This window comes from Mauremys reevesii, linkage group 23 (genome assembly GCF_016161935.1).
Source record: "Mauremys reevesii isolate NIE-2019 linkage group 23, ASM1616193v1, whole genome shotgun sequence".
NCBI classification, from domain to species: Eukaryota; Metazoa; Chordata; order Testudines; family Geoemydidae; genus Mauremys; species Mauremys reevesii.
This window is the reverse complement of record NC_052645.1, coordinates 15,731,492-15,750,733: the sequence shown is the minus strand read 5'-3', so window position 1 is coordinate 15,750,733 and position 19,242 is coordinate 15,731,492. Positions and strand designations below refer to the sequence as shown.

Genomic DNA, 19,242 nt, shown 5'->3' with positions numbered 1-19,242 from the left:
CACCCTAGATTGTCCCACTCAGCAAGGGAAGCAACTGCACAATGACAGCTGGGAAAACAGAAGTGTGCTGGCCTGGATTGAAATCCACACACAACTGGAACATGCCATGTTGCCAGAGTTTTGCTGGCAGTTTTACACAGCCCTTGGCTGTGTCTTCACTGACACAAAGATGTGCGTTTTTTACAGTACAATAACTAAGGCTAAGAATATTTGTTTCTTGTTCATGACATGTCCATGACTTTTACTATAAATTCCCCTGACTAAATCTTAGCTGCTCCTGGGGCCCACAGGCACCATTGCTCTGGGGGAACTTTGGGGGCTGACAACTGCCTCTGCTTGGCAGCGGGGGCTGACTGCACCTGGACAGCCTTTGCTGAGACTCCTGGGGCCAGCTGCTTGGATGGTCCTAGGGTCAGCTGCACCGGCCACTGCAGAAGTCCCGGGAAGTCACTGAATCCATGACTTCCCTGACCTCCATGACCAAGGTCATGCAGCCTTAACAATAACTAACCTGAGATCCTTATCTCACTGTAAAATTCTAAGTGGAGACAAGGCACGTGTAGTGATACCATGAGGTAGCTAGGCAAGACTAGCACCCAGGACCGGCTCCAGGCACCAGCATTCCAAGCTGGTGCTTGGGGCGGCAATCTTCAAGGGGTGGCAGTCCCCAGGGCCGCCCAGAGGTTTCCAGGGGCCTGGGGTCTTTGGCAGTGGGGGTCCCCGCTTCGGTGGTAATTTGGCAGCGGGGGGTCCTTCCGCTCCGGGACCCGCCACCGAAGTGCCCCAAAGACCAGCGGCGGGGGCCCCCTGCCGCCGAATTACCGCCCAAGTGGGACCCGCCGCCGAAGTGCAGCCAGGTCTTCAGGGCACTTCGGCGGCGAGGTGTCCTTCTGTTCCGGGACCTGCCGCCGAAGTGCCCTGAAGACCTGGCTGCACTTCGGCGGCGGGTCCCACTTGGGCGGTAATTCGGCGGTGGGGGGGTCCTTCTGCCCCGGAGCGGAAGGACCCCCAGCCGGCAAAGACCGGGAGCAGAAGAAGCTCCGGGGGTCCGGGCTCCGCAAGAGTTTTCCGGGGCCCCCGGAGCGAGCGAAGGACCCTGCTCCAGGGGCCCCAAAAAACTCTCGTGGGGGCCCCTGCGGGGCCCGGGGCCTGGGGCAAATTGCCCCACTTGCCCCCCCTCTGGGCGGCCCTGGCAGTCCCTGTTGTTTTGCCCCCAGCAGCGCGCCGAATTGCCGCCGTCGGGGAAAGGTGCCTGCCGCCCTACGGGCACATGGACTGCCCCCGCCGCCCGCGGCGGCAATTCGGTGCACTGCTTGGGGCGGCAAAAACTAGAGCCAGTTCTGCTAGCACCATGCCCCTGCCTGGGGTAGACTTCACTTTGCTTACCTCATGGTAAAACTACAGTGCCTTGTTTTTCCAGTGGGACAGGTAACATGCATTAGATACCCCATGATAAAAACCCACCTCTTTCTGTGAGTGAAGACCTAGCCCTAGGCAGGACAAACAGTAGCAGAAAGCATTTTGCATGGGTGGCAATGCACGAGCAGCATAAATCTTGGGTCTGACAAACACTTGTCCTTGTTTTCCTCCTGGACGGAGCTCCCTAGATCCAGGCCAGCCACAGGACTGCTATCCCCATCAGTTCCTTGACATATAACGCACATGCTGATATCCCTGGAATTTAAAGGTTGGATCGCTCTCTTGCTGCAAGCTGCCACCTTTCTCCTGTGTCTCAGCTTCAAAAGTCTTGCTTACTAGCGAGGCCAGGGGTGGTGGGTCTTCTTCCGAGCACACGGTGAGGCTGTCGCTGTCACTTGCGATGCACTCGTCCTCTGCGAGCTTTAAAGTCTGGAAGCAAACAAGCTGCCCCTCAAGAGGGAAGCCGTCAGAGTCCTGACTGACTTCTAGTGCAACACACACTATTGGGTCAGGATAAGGATGCCGCTGATGGTTGGTGTTATGGGGACCTCTCATTGGCAGGCGTTGCTCATAAGCAGGAGGCTTCCCATTGAGCCCCTCCGTCAACACAGTCACCTGAAGGAAGGTGTCTCCTTGGCAGACAAGCTGCCCATGTCCATTAGTAGCTGGATATTGGGCTTCAAAGAGAGAGAAGTCTCCCAAGGAGGAACTCTCAGAAAGGAAGGATTTCTCGCTGTCTTGGAACCCAGAGGTGTCCCCCTTGGCCGAGCCCCTTCTCCAAACAAGCTGAGAGAACCCTAACCCTGCTAGGTCAGACACAGGTCCTCCCTCAAGGTGGGAGCTGCCCAGTTCAGAACACGAGTTGGACCTTTGGTGACTCGTGCTGGCGGCTTGGCAGTTGGGAGCTCTTTTCAGGAACTGAGGCATTTCAGTGTAGGGTCTGAAACTGCTGCTGTCGTCGTCGTCTTCCTCTTCCTCCCAGAGTGAGAGGAGAGAAGCCTTTAATGATATGTGGTTCCTTGCTGAAGTACAACTCCTTCTCCCTTCCAATGCTGGCTTCTCCATGCAGACGAGGAGGTCTTCCTCAAAGAACTCCTTTTCGCTGGGCTCCTTCTCAAGGATCTTCCCAGGAGCCCTGAAATGGGAGAAATCCTAGCGAGAAGGGAAATGAGATTGACAGGTTAAAGGGGGTTTTCATTTTGACAGATACTTTTTAAAGCAACTGTAGTGGACATGGGAAGTGCCAGAGAGCCTGTCCCTTCCATAACCTGGAGGTGATAGCTGCCTTTTGACACTGTGCGGGCAGAAAGGGACAAGCTGCTTCCAGCCACACTGGGAGTGGTGGGAGGAGAGGAGATGAGCTCTGCAAAGACACGGGCCATGTCATCCCTTCTCCCCACCCCTCCCCTGTGGCTGGAAGCCGCTCCTGTCCCTTCCATACCCCTAATCATTTTTGTTGCCCTTTTCTGAACCATTTCCAATTCCAATATATCTTTTTTGAGATGGGGGCGACCACATCTGCACACAGTATTCAAGATGTGGCCATACCAGGGATTTATATAGAGGCAAGATGATATTTTCTGTCCTATTATCTATCCCTTTCCTAAGTCTTGTGTCACACACAAGTTGTGTGCTACCGCTGTACAAATACACTGAAGTATGTGTTATCTGATCTCAATTCTGGACCCAATCCTGAGAAGTGCCAAGGAAATCGGGAAGAGTTGCAGGAACACAGCGGCTTCCAGGATTGGCCCAATAATGCAGTCTTTGCGTACCAAAGCTTGAGGCCTCTTCACTCTCTTGGCAGCTTGTTTACACAGACATAGGATGGATGCAACAACAGTGCAAAGGAAAAGCAGGACGAGCAATGGGACTGCAATGGTGACTAGGAACTTCCAGTCCATGTCTGCAAGAGAGAAAGTCAAGAAATAGTTCTGTTGCCGTGGACATGTTCTACAAGTACTACTAGTTTCTTATAGCTAGGGTGACCAGATGTCCTGTTTTTATAGGGACAGTCCATTTTTTGGGACTTTTTCTCACATAGGCACCTATTACCTCCCACTCCCTTTCCTGTTTTTTCACAGTTGCTTTCTGGGTCACCCTACTTACAGAGGACTTCTCATCCGTCGATCTCAAACCTCAGTGTCATTCTCCTCATTTGACAACAGCCTAGATAAGGGAGTGATTTGGCCAGCTACAGAACTCAGGTCGGCCCACATCCAGACCAGCATCCTGTCTACAGCTGGTCAAAAGCTAATTGATTTTTTTTACAGAAAACGTTGCTGAAAATGGAAAAAAAACCCAACCTTTAATCTAAGTTCTCCATGGACAATTTACATTTACAGGGGAAATTTAAATACCAAAAATTCTGGGCTGAGATACCAAGTTATTTTGGCTAAAAGATTTTGGTTTTTGGCCAAAGTCTCAGTTTTTCGGGCATTTTGGTTTTTGACAAAAATGTTCACAGAAAGGAGACACTTTTTTGCAAAACCAGCCTCTTTCCTGGACCACCCAATTCTCCGTCAAAAAGCAGTTTGGATGGAAAAATTTCCTCCCAGCCCTGCCCCTTCTCAACCAATCCCCTTGCTTCCTCCCAGCAGGGCCGTACCTTTGGACTTTAACAGCACGCACACCGGCTTGGAGAACTCGCTGTGTTTTAGTTGGATTACTTGGAAAGAAGCCCTGGCACTCAGGCAGTAATTGCCGCTGATCTCCCGAGTGTTGATTGTTACCTTGTCCCACTTCATGTTGTTGTAGTACTGCATCTGCTGAGACACAAGGAAAACAGAGGGTTGGAGATGGTCGGGGTTCTCTATTCAGACCTGAATCCTCTGTTTAGACTCTGGAGGGACCTTTGTGACATGTCTCTCCTTTTCCATGTGTGTAGATGTTAGCCAGGCAAGAACCACGTATCACTCCACAGATGCCTGGTCTGGCACTGGTATTTCTCATTTGACTATTTCAGTCTTCTAGGCCTTGGCTGCACTGGGGGGCTAATTTGCATGGAGTGTTTTGCACACTAACTGGTGCATGTGAGACGGCATGCTCTGACTGTGTACACAACGTCAGCTGTTCTCTGATTCAATACCTATCAGCATGTCTCACGTTTTGGACTTTGTGTGGAGGATGTGGTAGTGTTCTGGGCAGGTATCCCATGAGGCTTTGCTTCTTTGCAGGACTCTATGTATCCTGGGTCTTTTGTCTCTGTGCATTGTGGGATATATAGCAAAAGGATCTGGAATGTTGGATTTGGGGGTCAAACAACTATTCTCATGATTCCCAATTCCCAGAAACCCAGATCCAACCCGCTCCCCTCCCCAGAACTTTAGAGACATTTGGACCAAGATCTCAGCTTTGCATCTCCATTACGTATCTATGCCTAATCCAATGAAGCACTGGTCTTCTGACCTTGTCTTCAGTTCCGGCTTCCCAGAAGTCCAGGTCATACTTCAGATCGATAAAGGTGCTCTCCACACAGGAAGCCAGGGGGAAAGCGGCACTCACGTTGATTGTACTTTCCGTCACGCTCACTTCTAGTGCTGGGGGAGCCAGTTCCACTGTAATTGAGTGCCCAGATGTTAGAGCAGCACTCGCATAGATCCCAGTATGCAGCCAAAAGCCAGTCACCCAAACAGGCCACATACAAGGTAACCCGGGACACTTAAGTTTTTGTAAAGCTCAGGCTCTTTCTTAGATGGATACAAAGAGTTCAAAGCCAGTGCTCAGGCCTGCCGACAGCAAGTGCGGGCCCCAGGGCAGATGAGTCGATGGGCCCCCATGTATGCACAAGCTGCACCCGCGCAGCCGCAGGCCACCTGACATTTGGGTGGTGCTGTGCCCGCGCTGGCTGGTGGCCTGCCGGCTCTGCTGCTGGGCACGCTCTTCCGGCACAGCCAGGGCTTCCACATGCCTGCCCAGCTGGGTTGACAGCTGTCTAATCGCACAAACCCAAGGACCCCTGCCCCTTCCTCTGGGAGGGAATTTGGGTGTGGGAGGGGATGCGGGGTCAGACTCTGGGAGGGAGTTTGGACACAGGAAGGTGTGTGGGCTCTGGGAGGGAGTTTGGGTGTGGGAGGGGGTGTGGGCTCTTGGAGGGAGCTTGGTGCGGGATCTAGGCTGGGGCAGGGGGTTGGGGTACAGGAGCGGGTCAGGGGGTCAGCGCTTACCTTGGGCGGCTCCCAAAAGCGGCTGGCACACCCCTCTGGCAGTGGCTCCTAGGTGGGGGGCCTAGGGGGTCTCCGTGCACCACTGTCCGCAGGCACCGCCCCACAGCTCCCATTGGCCACATTTCCCAGCCAATGGGAGCTGTGGAGTCAGCGGTCGGGGTGGGGGCAGCGCATGGAGACCCTCCTCCCCAGGGGCCGTAGGGACGGAGCAGCGCAGAGTGATGGCGGGTAGGAAGCCTGCCTTAGCCCCGCTGCGCTGCCGGCGGCAGCCCCCAGACCCTTTTAATCACCCTGGCCCCTGGCCAATTGCCCTCTTTACCCCCATCAGTGAGTCTGCCCGTGCTTTAAGCATCTGACTTGGGGGTAGCCACTTGATCTGCAGAAGCCACGATCTCAGTGATTGGATAATGAAGGACAAAGAGCCTGCGATCAGAAACTCCCCAACGGGCACTGTTCTTCCCCCAGGGGAGGTTGTTGAGACTCAGCTCTCTGCATAGGGCCTACAGCTGTAGTGTGGGTCTGTTCTATTCAGGTTCTTATGCCGTGCCCATCACCATGGTATCTGAGCACCTTACAAAATCTTACAAGCATGGAGGAGAGTAGAGGGAAACTCCAAACTCTTCTAGTGCTGTGGGAGCATCACACAAACACTCTCTCTGGACAGGCCGTTCAGCCATAGCATAGACTAACAATAATGTACCATCAAAATGATATTCCATGAATCCCGACTCCACCCAGGGGGACTGGCGCCCTGCCGACAGGGCTTTGACACGGGCGCTGAAGTTGTTGTACGGGTCTGACACACAAGTCAGATTGCAGGTGGTTTGGGAAATATTTCTGCAGTGTCGGACCTTTTCCCACTGCTTCACGTGATCCCGTCTGAAAGAAGAAACAAAACCAACACAGGGTTGAACATCTAGGGCTTCTTTGGGCTAGCAGGGGTGGCGTTCTGCAGAACTAGCACCGAACGTGGCTGAGGGCTTACGGCAGAGCTCTCCCCACATTTGCCTATTCCCAGGGATTGGCCCTGGCAAAGGGACAGAGCCCAAATTCTAATTATTTAAATGGCCCCAAAGATTTACATTCTGCTTTACAGCAACAGAATGAAAGGAAGGATTGCCCAGTGGTTAGGGTGCAAACCTGGAACTCGGGCAACCATGGATCAAATCCCCTTTTCTGACTCAGGCTTCCTGGGTGACCTTGGGAAAATCACACACGCCGTGATACTGGTGGTGGTGTGGTGTAGGGTACGTGTAGCGACATACTGCAGTGAAAAGTGGGCTGCACAGGGAAGGCAGCAGGGAAATTCTCGGGCAGCGGGAAGCTGCTGCAGCCTTTCCTCACTGCCTCCTCTCTGCCAGAGCCTTTCCCGGCTGACAGAGGCTGAGGCTCTGACAGCGGGGAGATGCAGGACACTACACTGCTAAAAATAGCAATGCAGATATGGTAGGCCCAGCCTGGGCATGTAGATCCGTGTAGGGTACACACACTAAGGTTCTGGCATGTCTGCACTCTACAGGAGGAGCCTACACTGCTATTTACTCCTGTGCTGGGGGGGCGTGCTATGTCTGAACTCCACACACCGCGGTAAGCGTAGACACAGCCTTAGTGTCCGTGCCTCAGTTTCCTCATCTGTAAAACAGGGATAATAGCACTGCCCTGCCTTGCAGGGTAGTCAGGACGAGCAGCACATTAAACACAGTCAGGCACTCAGATATTACAGCGTTGGGGGCCATATAAGTACGTAAGGTAGAAGGAATGAGACTCGGTCTCTTCCCTAAAAAGCTTTGCAACCCCAGGCCGAGATTTTCAAATGTGACTCGGAATTTTAGGCACCTGTGGAGTTTTTTTGGGTGCTCTACTTGAGCTGCCTTAAAGGGTCCTGATTTCCAGGGGGATGGTCCTCTGCAACTCCTGAGGATCAGGCCCCTTGAAAGTGTCTCACACTGGGGCCTGCAAGTCACTTTTGAAACTCTTAGCTTAAGCTCATTGGGCCTGCTCCAGGCCCTGGAGGCCAGTGGAAAGGCTCCCATTGACATCCCTGTGGGATGGATCAGGATCTGCAAGTCCTCCCATTGTGGGCTGCACAAGCAGGCCCTGGGGAAGGAGAGGCCAACACAGGCAGGAGGAGAGGCAGCCCAAGGGAGGGAAGGCTGCTGGAGGATCAAAGGAAGGGGAGGTTTGAAGCAGTGGGTTTTAAGGAGAGATAAGAAAGATTGTGCTTGGTAGATGAAAACAAGGGGCCAGGTTCTCCACTCCACTGCACCAGCTTCCTGCTGGTGAAACGCCATTTCTCCAGTTCTACGGTCATCAACGGACAGACTCCTACTGACTTGGCTCAGGCCCCAAAGGAACCAGGCCCCTGGGTATGGACACCACTGGAGAGGGAGGCAAAGCCGGAAGCAGGGGCCAGCTGAAGGGAGCAGCAAGGAGAGAGAGGAGGGCAGAGCCTGGGGCAGGCGAGATTAAGGAACTTGAAACTGCAGTGGTAAGAGACAGGAAGCCAGAGAGGGACCACAGGGGTGTGCTCAGCATGGCAGGGGAGAAGGGAATTGTGGCAGCCAGGCTGCATGGGGTGCAGTAAGAGGGTCCCCGTAACAGCACAGAGAGCAAACATGGCACTACTGGCCTGGCCAGCGCCGGGGAGCACTTTTAACCAGGCTCTAAGCCGCCTGAACCCCAGCTCCCCTCAGTGCTCTACACAGGGTTGGCAACTTCCTAATCGCACAAAACAGAACACCCTGGCCCCACCCTTGCCCCACCTGTTCCCTGGAGCCCCACCCCTTTCCCTTCTGTTAGACCCCATCCCCTGCTCACTCCATCCCCTCTCCCTCTCCCCCACCCTCACTCACTTGCTCATTTTCACTGGGCTGGGGCAGGGGGTTGGGATGTGGGAGGGGGTATGGGCTCTGCGCTGGGGGTGCGGGCTCTGGGGTGGGGCCAGGGATGAGGGGTTTGGGGTGCAGGAGGGGGCTCTGGGCTGGGGCTGAGGGGTTTGGAGTTTGGGAGGGGACTCTGCTTTTAATGGCCTGGTCAGCAGTGCTGACTGTAGCCGCCAGGTTCCCTTTTCGACCGGATATTCCAGTTGAAAACCAGCCATCTGGCAATCCTAGCTCTACAAGGGACAGCCCTGTAGCTGATCAGTTTGTTTGTGGGCCTGGTTCATCCAGCATAAAAAGCTAGGAACAGACCCCGCTAATAGAACCGCAACTCACAGTTCTCCCCGCACCCCACCAGCCATGGGGAACAAGCCCCAGGCGCTCCTAGTCACTTTCCCTTGCGGGACACCCACCTTTGGTACCTCACAGTATACAGCACATCTGGCGGGGACCCCTCCCCGGGGAGCCATGTCAAAGCCATGCCGAAATCCTTTGACAGCAGCGTCACGTTGCGAGGGGGGGGCAGTAGCACGGAGGGCTGCCGCACAGCTAAGGAGCCTGGAAAGGAAGGAAATAGGAAGGAAAAGCTATTTGAATGCTCCAGGCTTGATTCTGGGGCTGGGACGGGTTTGGGCGCTCATGGGAGAACAGCACGTGTGAGGACCTACTGCTCTCTGACGCCTTCCTGCAGTGCTCCCGATGGGCATGATTCACCCCAGCCCTGGGGGGTGTTTGGACCAAGTTTTGATTTTGCCCATTTTCCTGCCCCTCTGGCTTTGTTCTTCAAGCGCAAGAACCAGCTCGGTGCATCTGAGTCCAGCCTCAGTGAGGTCGTAGGCTGCCCATGCTTTTCTCAACCCCCAGAAGCAGCTTGGGGTTCAGATCCAGCTCTGGGGAAAGGACTGGATCAGTTCTTAGTTTACATACTCTGGTTTGACGGTGCTTCCTTCAGCTCCTATGGCAATTCCTCAGACAACTGTTTCAACTCCAATTTTTAAAAACATATTGCTCCAAAAGGTCCAGATTTCCGAGTCCGAAGCAGGTCACAGCCCTGCCAGCCCTACACGCCAGGCATCTGGGGTTTTCAGGACAGAACCAATTTCTAGCTATCCCTGCTCCTTCAGGAGGATGCTTTTTAGGGTAGGTGCACATCTGAGGTGGGGGTGTGATGCCCAACTCATGTAAATGTACCTGCATTAGCTCTGCGTGAGCCAACCCCTAAAAACAGCAGCATGTCCACAGCTGCACTGGTAGTGGCTCGGACTAGCCATCCTGAGAACAATCCCGCCCGATCCCCTGGCACTACTCGAGCATAGATAGCGTGGGTATATCTCCATGAACAGGGAATCCCACCTCCCATTTCAAATGTGGGCACATCTGAGAGGAAAACCTTTCATTTAACATTTATCCACCCCAGAGCCTTACATTTCACTCCTGTTTACATGGCCGAGGCCCCGTCCACAGAGACTTTGAGTGCTTTGGCAAAGACAAAGCAAAAAGCACACGCTATGCTTGGACTATGCCTTTAGCATGAGCAAAGCAGCACAAAGATTTCCATACCTTACCTAGAATCTGCTGTAAGGAAGACAGAGCTACCAGGATTCTGATTTTCCCGGCAGACATGCTGAAGCCGAGACTTGTAATGTGTTTCTTTTCTTATGACCACTTTCATTATCAAGTTTCCTGTAATAAGTTACGTTGCCAGTCAGCCACCCACAGGAGAACACAGGAACCACTCCCTGAGATAAAGGTAGCCTCACACATCAGCTGCAATCCAAAGGCAGAGCTATAGTTTGAACACAGGACACCTGTGTGTAAGGGCACGGAGCTCCCAGTTTAATGACTGCTGTAATAAAAGAAAACAACTCTCAACTTTCGATCATAAATACGCTCTAGCCTTCCCTTCCAGAGTGCTTTACAAATACTTCTGCTTCCAAATAGCCCTCTGGTGTTGGGAAGTATTCTTAGATCCATACATAGATTTTAGGGGCAGAAGAGATCATTATGATTACCTAGCCCAGTGGTCCCCAACCTTTCCGGGTGGCAGGCGCCGGACGATGAGCCACTGAGGACCGTGGCCGGCAGACAAGCATCCGCCGAAATGCCACTGAGAAGCAGCAACGTCAAGAGGCATCGCCGCCGAAATGTCGCCGAAAATCACCTCTTGATGACGCTGCTTTTTGGCGGCGATGCCTCTTGATGACACCGCTTTTCGGCAGCATTTCGGCAGATGCTTGTCCTCCGGACAGTACGTGGGCGCACATAGATGCCCCAACGGGCGCCATTGCGCCTGTGGGCACTGCGTTGGGGACCACTGACCTAGCCTGTGTGTCTAGTAGCAGGCCAAAGGATTTCATCCAGTCATTCCTGTGTTGAGCCTATATCTTTGGGTTCTGCCTATTTTGAGAAGACATTATTATGCTCATTTTACAGATGGGGAAACTGAGTCACAGAGCTGTGGAAAGTGACCTGCCAAAGTCATACTGAATCAGTGGCAGAGCTGGGACTGGACTCCAGGTCTACACCCAGTCACGCCCCGGGGTGCTTTCTCCCAGAGACCATAGGTTTCTCCTTTGTGTATTGAGAACTGTTAATGCTCCAGGCTGACCCAGTGCGCCCCTTGCCGGTGGATGTGGTGTTGCAGGTGAGCCCTGACTTGATTTTTCACTCACCAGCATTTCAAGAAGTCCAGACAGACTGATAGATGATTGTGGAGCGTTTCATCGATTAACAAAAAAGGCAATGCAGAACATAAAACTTTCACCCCAGCATCTCCACACCCCCAGCAGCTCTGCTAGTGCAGATGCTCTAAGCTGACGAGAGAAATGTTGAAATCTCAAAATCCTCTGCAAAAGGGAATGAGCTTTCTTCACCAAGCTCTGCCCACAGGCTGGTTCGCTCACTGCCTGCCTGCATTGCACAGTGGAACCTTCACTTGCAGGAGAACCAAAGCATGAGAGCAGGGTATGGGCGGCCACTGTTTTGTTCCTGTCATTGGCCATGGGGCATCCCCTCATCCCCCTTTCCCGGGCACATTCCCGGCCACTCTCCGGATATGCTCAAGTCCTGGGCACCAACAACTGTTTAGGATGCCTCAAATCTCAGTGAGGGATCTCCTGTGTCAGTTAATGAGGCTGGAGGGCGGGTGGTGGGTCTGCGAGGCTCCCCTGTGGTGGTGAACAGGACAGCTGGGGAGAGACAGGCACACAGGAGGTGTGAGCGGTGCACAGAGAGACAGCAAATGCACATGTGTGTGCTAGGGCTGCCTGCACGTATGTGCCTAGAATGAAAGGCTGACACACAGGGTTGTTGGTAGCCAGGTGATCTTTATCCCTAGGCCCCAGTCATCTGACATGCTTCAGGGTTATAACAGGTTAATATCCCCATCCATGGCAGAGGTCAGACAGCGTTCATTGATTACAGTGCCGAAAGAGTTGTTGGTGCCCAGGACTTGAGCATATCCAGGGCTCTTAGGAAGGCGAGTAGCAATTTCTGACTATTCCCCCCACTCTGCAGCAGAGTGGGAAGCAGCATCTAGGCAAACACCTCACTTCAGGTCTTCCTAAGAGCCCTGGAGGCAGGTCATTATAAAAGAGAACATTCAATTTTTAGCAAGAGTTAGCAGACCCCGACCTCCATGCCTGTGTGTCCCTGTAGAACATCAGGGGTGAAATGGCCTCACGGAAGACAATGGCAAAACTCCCTTTGACTCCAACAGGGTCAAGGTTTCAGCCCCCCAAAACTAACTAAACCACAGCAAAGAAACAAGCTAACATGGCAGGTCAGTACCAGCAGGTGGTGCTGCCTAGCAAGCAAACCCCATGGGATAGTTAGCACACGGAATGCAGGAGGAGACAGGCATTAATCTGGGATGGGATTGAGACTCATTTAGGAAATTGAAATGTGCTTTATTAAAACTCCCTCCACCTCCAGTATCCTCCAGTGCCCTTTTCTGTATTGGCTTTTCAAAGGTGTCCATTAACTTTGGGCATCCAACATGAGACCCTTACAGCCGAATTCTGCTCTCATGCCAGCATACCCAGAGTGGGCTCCAGATTGCCTGAGCCAGAACCTTAAACAGCGTGTAAAATCCAGGTTGTCCCTCAGCATGTAGGGCACTGGCCTGGAAGTCGGGAGAGCTGGGTGCTTTTCCCAGCTCTGCCCGTGATCTATCTGTGTCTCTTTCCCCTCTGTTTTGTCTGTCTAGATTGTAAGCGCTTTGGGGCAGGGACTGACTCTCACTCTGTTTTATAGCACCAACCGCAATGGGGCTCTGATCTGAGCTGGTGCCTTTAGGCACTACCGTAATCACAATAATAGCTGGGACTCTCTACGTTTCACCATCTTCTGACTTTGTAGGTGCAACCAGTGATTCAGCCCTTACCGAGTCAGGGCTTGGCTACCCCTTCCCTCACATGAGCAGTCCTCTTGAAAGCCTTGGCATTAGCCCTGTCAGGAAGGCGCAATGCAGCGAAAGTAAGTGGGGGGTGGCATCAGGCAAACTAGCGTTGGTTCCAGTGGGCCCCCTGCTTGAGTGACGACCAGGGACTTTGGCCCAGTCAGTGCAGGAGTCATCTTCACAGCTGAGTCTGGAGGATCCCACGTGATCCCAATGCCCTGCCAGCTGGGGACCCTTGCTGACAGACAGCGGGATTTCTGGTATGAGCGTCGCCATGGGGACCAGAGCCATTTCCATGCTCCCGGGTCATGGAATAAAGGTGAAAGCCAGGTGACCTCTGGGCCAGGATTTGGGTGCAGGGAAAAGCGAGGAAGAATTAGAACCTACAAACCTACAAACACACACAAAGGAGGCACTTCCCTGTGGGATTAGGGATGGGCTGATGGGTCTGAGTCTGACATTCCAGTTTGGATGCTTTGCTTCTCAAAGCTACCTTAACTGCTAATTACCAGGAAACAAATGCCAGGTCAAGCATCCAGCTCCAGAGGTAGCTAAGGCTGGGGCAGTCAGAGCCTGCCACTATGACCACACTTGCCTCTATCTGCAGGGGATCAAGAGCAATTGAGAGCACCTGTGAATGATGGATGGTAGCACCCGCTATGCATTGGGGCAGGGTGGGGACAGCACCGGTTTAATGAACTCTTCTTGCTTAGACAACAGAAAACTGTGATTTTCACAAGCAAGACTAATAAATGATACTAATAAAGACTGATGGTCTCTACCAGAGTCATTCCAGCTGGTAATGTCTTTTTATTTTTATTTTTGTTGCTCATTTAGAGATCACTGGCATTTTTCATTAGGAACACTTTTTTTATGCAAAACGGCGTTTTTTTGTCAAGACATTTTTTGCAATTGATTTGGGGTTTTTTCTTCCCTAAATGATCCACGTTTTTTTCAGTGAAACATGGACAAAATTTTGAGCTTTGACGACCAAAAAGTTTTCCGTTTTATGTCAAAGCACTGGAAAACTTCAGTGGAAAACATTTTTTAAAGATTTTTTTTTGTTTGTTTCTTTCAAAATTTCTTGAAATCCCTGCCCTGCCCTTATTTCCGATTTTCCTATTGGCTCTCGTTACCTGGGGTAGGATAACATCACGCTGGATTGACGAATATCTCAGGCAGGGAGTGTTGAGTGACCAAGCTGTCTCACATACACCAGAAATTGAAAATCTTGGGGCTTGTCTACACTTGAAATGCTACAGCGGTGCCAGGTGTCCACATAGATGCAACCCATGATGACGGGAGGGGTTCACCTGCCATCATAGGTAATCCCAGGGCTGGATTAACCTTTTGTGGGCCTCCATGTAGTCATCATGGCCCCCTTCCAAGCCTGGGCCTGGTGCAACAGCACCATTGGCGCATTCTAAATCCGGTACTGAGTAATCTGCCTCCCCAAGAGGTGGTAGCTATGTTGACGGAAGAATTCTTCCATTGACCTAGCACTGTCTACACCAGGCGTTTGTCAGGGGTGTGGATTTTTCACACCCCTGAGAGACCCGGTTATGCTGATGTAAATTTCCAGTGTTGTCCAGGCTTTAGTCAAAGCAGTGAGACTTCCTGGTAGCTCTCACTGGATGTTTTGACACTGTTCTTAAAGGGACGCTGTCCAGTAAAAATCATGTTTAAAAACATATCTTACCTCTAGCCCTAAAAGCTTAGGTTAATGATTGACTCCAAGCCCTTTGGTTATTCAAACGGAAAGCTATATAAACATCCCAGTGGCTCTTTGCCATTTGGGCTGTTTGTTTACTTTTGCAATTTACCAAAGGGCGCACTCCAGCAGGATATTTTTACGGAGTAATTACCCAGCTGAGATATAGAGGTCCCATTGCGCTAGGGGCTGTACGTACATAGAGTAAGAGACAATCCCTGCCCCCTGTATCTTTACCCACAGTGTTTCCTCCTGTAGGTTCTCTCTAAAGTGCACTTCTTTCTCTCCATCCCTCAGGCTGCTGCACATCTCTGCTTTCAGGGCCCCCCTGGCTCTTGCATTGCTCTCAGTCAGTCTGTCCAAACTGCAGCAGCCGACCTCCTCCTCTCTAATCAGCTGACCTCCCTTCGTGTGTGCCCAGTTTCTCCAGCATTCAAAAATCATGAGTCAGTCCCCCTCCCCCTCCCACAACATCAGGGGATTGGTGTAAAAGTCATGGGTTCTTCCTTGTTGCCTGCTGGGTTCTGAGCCCTTCAGGTCAGACCTTGGTCACATTTTCAGGCTTTTCTCCAGAAGCGTAAGAGCTAGAAACTTGGAAAGCTGCGATTCCCACCTGCTCACTTGACTCCTGCAGCTGGGGCTTTAAGAAAGCCACCAAATATCATGAGACTTGGGATCAAATCATGAGACTTGGGCAACACTCATCCCTCCAGCGGCTTCTCTTCAACTCCGCATCCTATGTGACCTCGTCCTCGACGTCCAGGCTCCACACAGACTGTGCCGCTGACATCTTCTCTCTTGCTAGTCCCTGCTCGCACCCCTCTATGCTTCCCTCCATGGCCTCTCTATTCTTCTCCAGCACTCAGTGCTTTCTCCCTTGCTGGGAACGACTGCGTGGATCACAGATATTATGCAGCCCCTCTTTCCTCCTTCAGATGCTTCCTCAGAGCCAACCCCACCCGTGCACCCAATTAACTAGCATAACGTGCGTGGCGAGCAACCCCCTGACCTGACTGTGTGAAGCCTTCCCCAACCTCTTGTCATCTCGCCCATGCCCTAGCTCCTCTAACCTAGATTGTAAGATTCTTGGGGCAGGGACGGGGCTCGTTGATTTCTCTGTTAATCATGACACATATTTCTGGGGTGGGGCTAGCAGCTCCTATTCTCCTCACCCGGGAGCATCTAGGCAAAGGGAACCAGCCTCAGTATGAGTGGGATTCTCATCACGCCCAATGTCTTATCGCAATGCAGTTTTGATCCAATGGGTCTGATCTAAGGCACCTCATGATCCCCCCCTTGCTGTAGTATCTAAGAGCCTCACAGTGTATTTATGCCCTGTGAGAGAGGGCAGTGCTACTATCTCCATTGTACAGAAGGGAAACTGAGGCACAGAACGGTTAAGGGACTGGCCTAAGGTCACACGGGAAGACTGTGGCAGAGCAGGGAATTGAACCCAGCTCTCCCAAATCCCCAGCTAGTGCCCTAACCACCTCTCTGAGCCTGAAGCCCCTGAAGTGTGTTAGCTGGAGCTGGTTGAAAAACTGGGATGGGACATGGGTGTTCCAGTTGAGATTTTTCCTTCAAAAATGTTCATGGGAAAATTAGAAATGTAATGAAAAAAAATCAGTCTGGTTTTGGTTTGAATAGGAGATGTTCACTTTGAATTTCAAAAACCAAAATTTAATGAAAAAGGCCATTCAAAATGGTTTTGTGTCAAAATTTTCCGTAGACAAATTTCACTAAAACAACATTTTTCACATGGAAACACGTAATTTTTCAAGGCCACCTGGTTTCTGGCCAGCAGCTCTGAGCTCACTTCCTTTGCAACCGTCCGAGCTTCTCCCCATGTGTGTGATGCTGGGTGGAAGGGCTCCCTGGAGTTGGGCTGGGAAGATCCCTCTCTGGTTCCAACCATGTTTGGCTCCATTTCCACTTCCACAGCAGCCTCCTTCCTCCCACGTACCAGTTTGTACAGTGCAGTTACCTTCTGTGGGATGAGTCACACGATAAAGGGAGCAGCCATGGGCACACATACCATACGGCCCTTGCACGTTAAGGTTCAGAAATAGCTGTGCATTTCATAAGCAGTGATCACCCTAGGGAGCATCTGTTCCTGTTGCTTTGACCTCTTGGGGATGACACGTACTTCAAGAGAAACAGATCAATCAAAGTGACAAGCACAGGCCGAAACCTCTGAGGTGCTCGTGGGTCAAACGTGCTGTAACAGCTTCATGCAGAGCCCCGAGTCTGATCCTGGCACTCTGTGATGTGGCAGCTGGACTTGTCCTTGGTTCCGCGGCTGGAGGAGCTTGAACTTTCCTACCCTATCACTGGGAAGTCCTGGGGTGGTTCTCTTGAAAGAGCTTGCAGTGGAGTGTTTAACCTGTAGCCTGTGAAACTGGATATTTTGTGACTTAGGATGGTATATTTGCTCTCTGGCTGTCTAGGTTCTTATATTGCCCTGGCACTGTGGAATTGGAGTGCTCTGGCTTCCACTGTCTCCAGTATCTTTGTTCCTAGGCGCTCTGGAAAGTCGTTCAAAGGATTCAGGAAGGCAAAGGAGAAGAGAAGAGCTGAGGAGGGACATGATAACAGTCTTCTAATATGTCAAATGTTGTCATAAAGAGGATCACTTGTCTCCATGTCCACCAAGGATAGGACGAACAGTAATGGGCTTAATTTGCAACAAGGGTGACTAGAAAAACTGTTGTATCTGTAAGGACAGTTAAGCACTGGACCAGGTTTACCTGGAGATTCCATAACCTCCCTGTCATCTGAGGTTTTAAGAACAGATTGGACAAACACCTGTCAGGAATGGTCTAGGAATACTTAATCCTGCCCCAGTATGGGGGGCTGGACTAGATGACCTCTTGAAGTCCCTTTACATTGCTATGGTTCTCTGATCACCTCTCATCCCACACGAAGGCCAAGTGGCTGCATTCCATGCTAGTGAAAGCTCCACGCTCTTTGCAAGGCATTGTATGGACCAACTCCAGCCCTAGTGGGAGTCCTGCATGCACAGATCCCCTTAGGAGCCACTTTAACCTCTCTCCTGGGTGACGGTGTTGGTGAGACACGTTACTGTAAGGGGAAAGGACTGCCCCTGTGTAAACCAATGAGCTGTCCGTGGCAGCAGAGAATTGCCTGCATGGGCACCCACTGCTGTTTGATCTGGGAGATGGAAATAGGCAGAGATTTTTACCTGACTTCCTCACCTCAGCAAAGAGAACCTGCCACTCCTGGGAAGTGCAAGATGCACTCACCGGAATGCAAACAGTCACTGAGAAGCCGCACCTCACCCAAGACAAATCTGGCTCAGCTGGCCAAGACTGTATGTTTTACAACACTGCTGTAAGCCCATGACTAGAGAAAAGCAATGCCCTAACCAGCCCAACGCGGGCACACGTTTGTCAGGTCTCAGAAGGGCTGATTACACCTTGCCGTGTTTTTCCACCAGTGAGGTAGCAAGTGAGAATCAACACCAGAAACAGAAGTTGTGTTTTCGATCTTTGCTGTTCTTTTCTTTCCCCTTTTGTGTTTGTCTTGTTTTATCTTCTTAGGAACCAGGATCGGACCTTAACAATGACAGCAACAACAACCACCAGCCCATCTCAACTAACTTCTTTTTTCCCCCAAAAGGCCAAAATTACCATCTTTAATATCCTCTAAGAGTCAGTCAGACAAGGGTTTTTTCCCTTCTAAAAACTCTCTCCAGCAAAACAGAAAGGGAACAAGTATTGTAACTAAAATGAAAGCCATACTTCACACTATATGTTTCAAAGGCTTTAACTGTTTTCCCTTCTTGTCTGTATCTTTAATAAAAGGTTCAAAGGATTTTTAATGGTGTGTTTGCCGAGGGCCTAAGCAGGCTGAGGTCTCTGTATTCCAACCTCTGAACCTTGTTTAAAACTGTTTAACATCGGACAGTTTCATGGGGATGTTATCAGCGACAACTCTTTGCGCCCATAGAGTCCATCTAAATGAACACAGACTGGACAGCACTGAGAAAAGACCAAACTCTTTGCTTGGCAGAGGGTTCAAAAGAACTTTTAAGACCTTGCTCCATATCGGAAATGCGTTGAGTGCTGGCAGTGTTCAGCTCAACAGCAGTCACTCTAAGGTGGAGGTAACACTATAGCTGAGGGGGAGGGCAGCCAAGTATCTCATGTACCTTACATTGAAACAACATCATGGGAAGGGGAGTGAGCTGCACAGGTGGACATGAGTCGAAGCCAGGGTGAGAGTGCCGCCTAGTGCCAGCTGTATTTTCAAGAGCCCACATGAAGGCAGTGTGGTTCTATCGGATCCTCTTGCAAGCATCAGTGGCCGTTTTTACTCCCTGTTGGGGCAAGAGTGGCAACCAAGTGCTGGCAATGTTTTGCTTTGTAGAGGTTGGCTGGCAAGGCAATAGGTCCTACCAAAGTTAATTAGCCCGCTAAGTACTTAAATACCTCTCGCTTCTATTGTTGCTGACTCACAAGCCAGGGATGGGAAGAAGGAACACGCAAAGGTAAAGGTAAATCCAGGCTTACTCACCAGTGAAATAAGTGCTTAACCGTTCAATGACCAACCTGGAATGCCTTTGGTGGGGTCCCAAGTTTCTAGTGAAGAAGCGTCCCCGTCGCAGACAGCACCAGCACAACTAGTGTGGACGTCAGCAGAGCTCAA

The 19,242-nt window shown here is 51.4% G+C and overlaps 1 protein-coding gene across 4 annotated transcripts; it reads right to left on the bottom strand.

Annotated features, from left to right (window-relative positions):
- Positions 1 to 1,210: 1,210 nt before the first annotated feature.
- Positions 1,211 to 10,121, bottom strand: IFNLR1 (interferon lambda receptor 1). 4 transcript variants are annotated; one of them, XM_039511754.1, is made up of 7 exons: positions 10,030 to 10,121; positions 8,878 to 9,022; positions 6,286 to 6,464; positions 4,828 to 4,976; positions 4,028 to 4,187; positions 3,195 to 3,325; positions 1,211 to 2,571 (listed from the first exon to the last, which is right to left on the bottom strand). In XM_039511754.1, the coding sequence occupies exons 1-7, from the start codon at positions 10,085 to 10,087 to the stop codon at positions 1,639 to 1,641; spliced, it is 1,755 nt and encodes a 584-aa protein (XP_039367688.1). In that variant the 5' UTR covers positions 10,088 to 10,121; the 3' UTR covers positions 1,211 to 1,638. The 4 variants fall into 4 exon arrangements, with proteins under 4 accessions (XP_039367688.1, XP_039367689.1, XP_039367690.1 ...); XM_039511755.1 differs by having other exon boundaries at positions 4,028 to 4,184; XM_039511756.1 differs by having other exon boundaries at positions 8,887 to 9,022.
- Positions 10,122 to 19,242: the final 9,121 nt, after the last annotated feature.

Coding starts and splice junctions, on each gene's coding strand:
- IFNLR1 (XM_039511754.1), bottom strand. CDS start 10,087: ATGTCTGCCGGGAAAATCAGAATCCTGGTAGCTCTGTCTTCCTTACAG. Junction 9,023..10,029: donor TTCCTTACAGCAGATTCTAG/GTAAGGTATGGA, acceptor CTTCCTTTCCAG/GCTCCTTAGCTGTGCGGCAG. Junction 4,977..6,285: donor CATGGAATATCATTTTGATG/GTACATTATTGT, acceptor ACTCAATTACAG/TGGAACTGGCTCCCCCAGCA.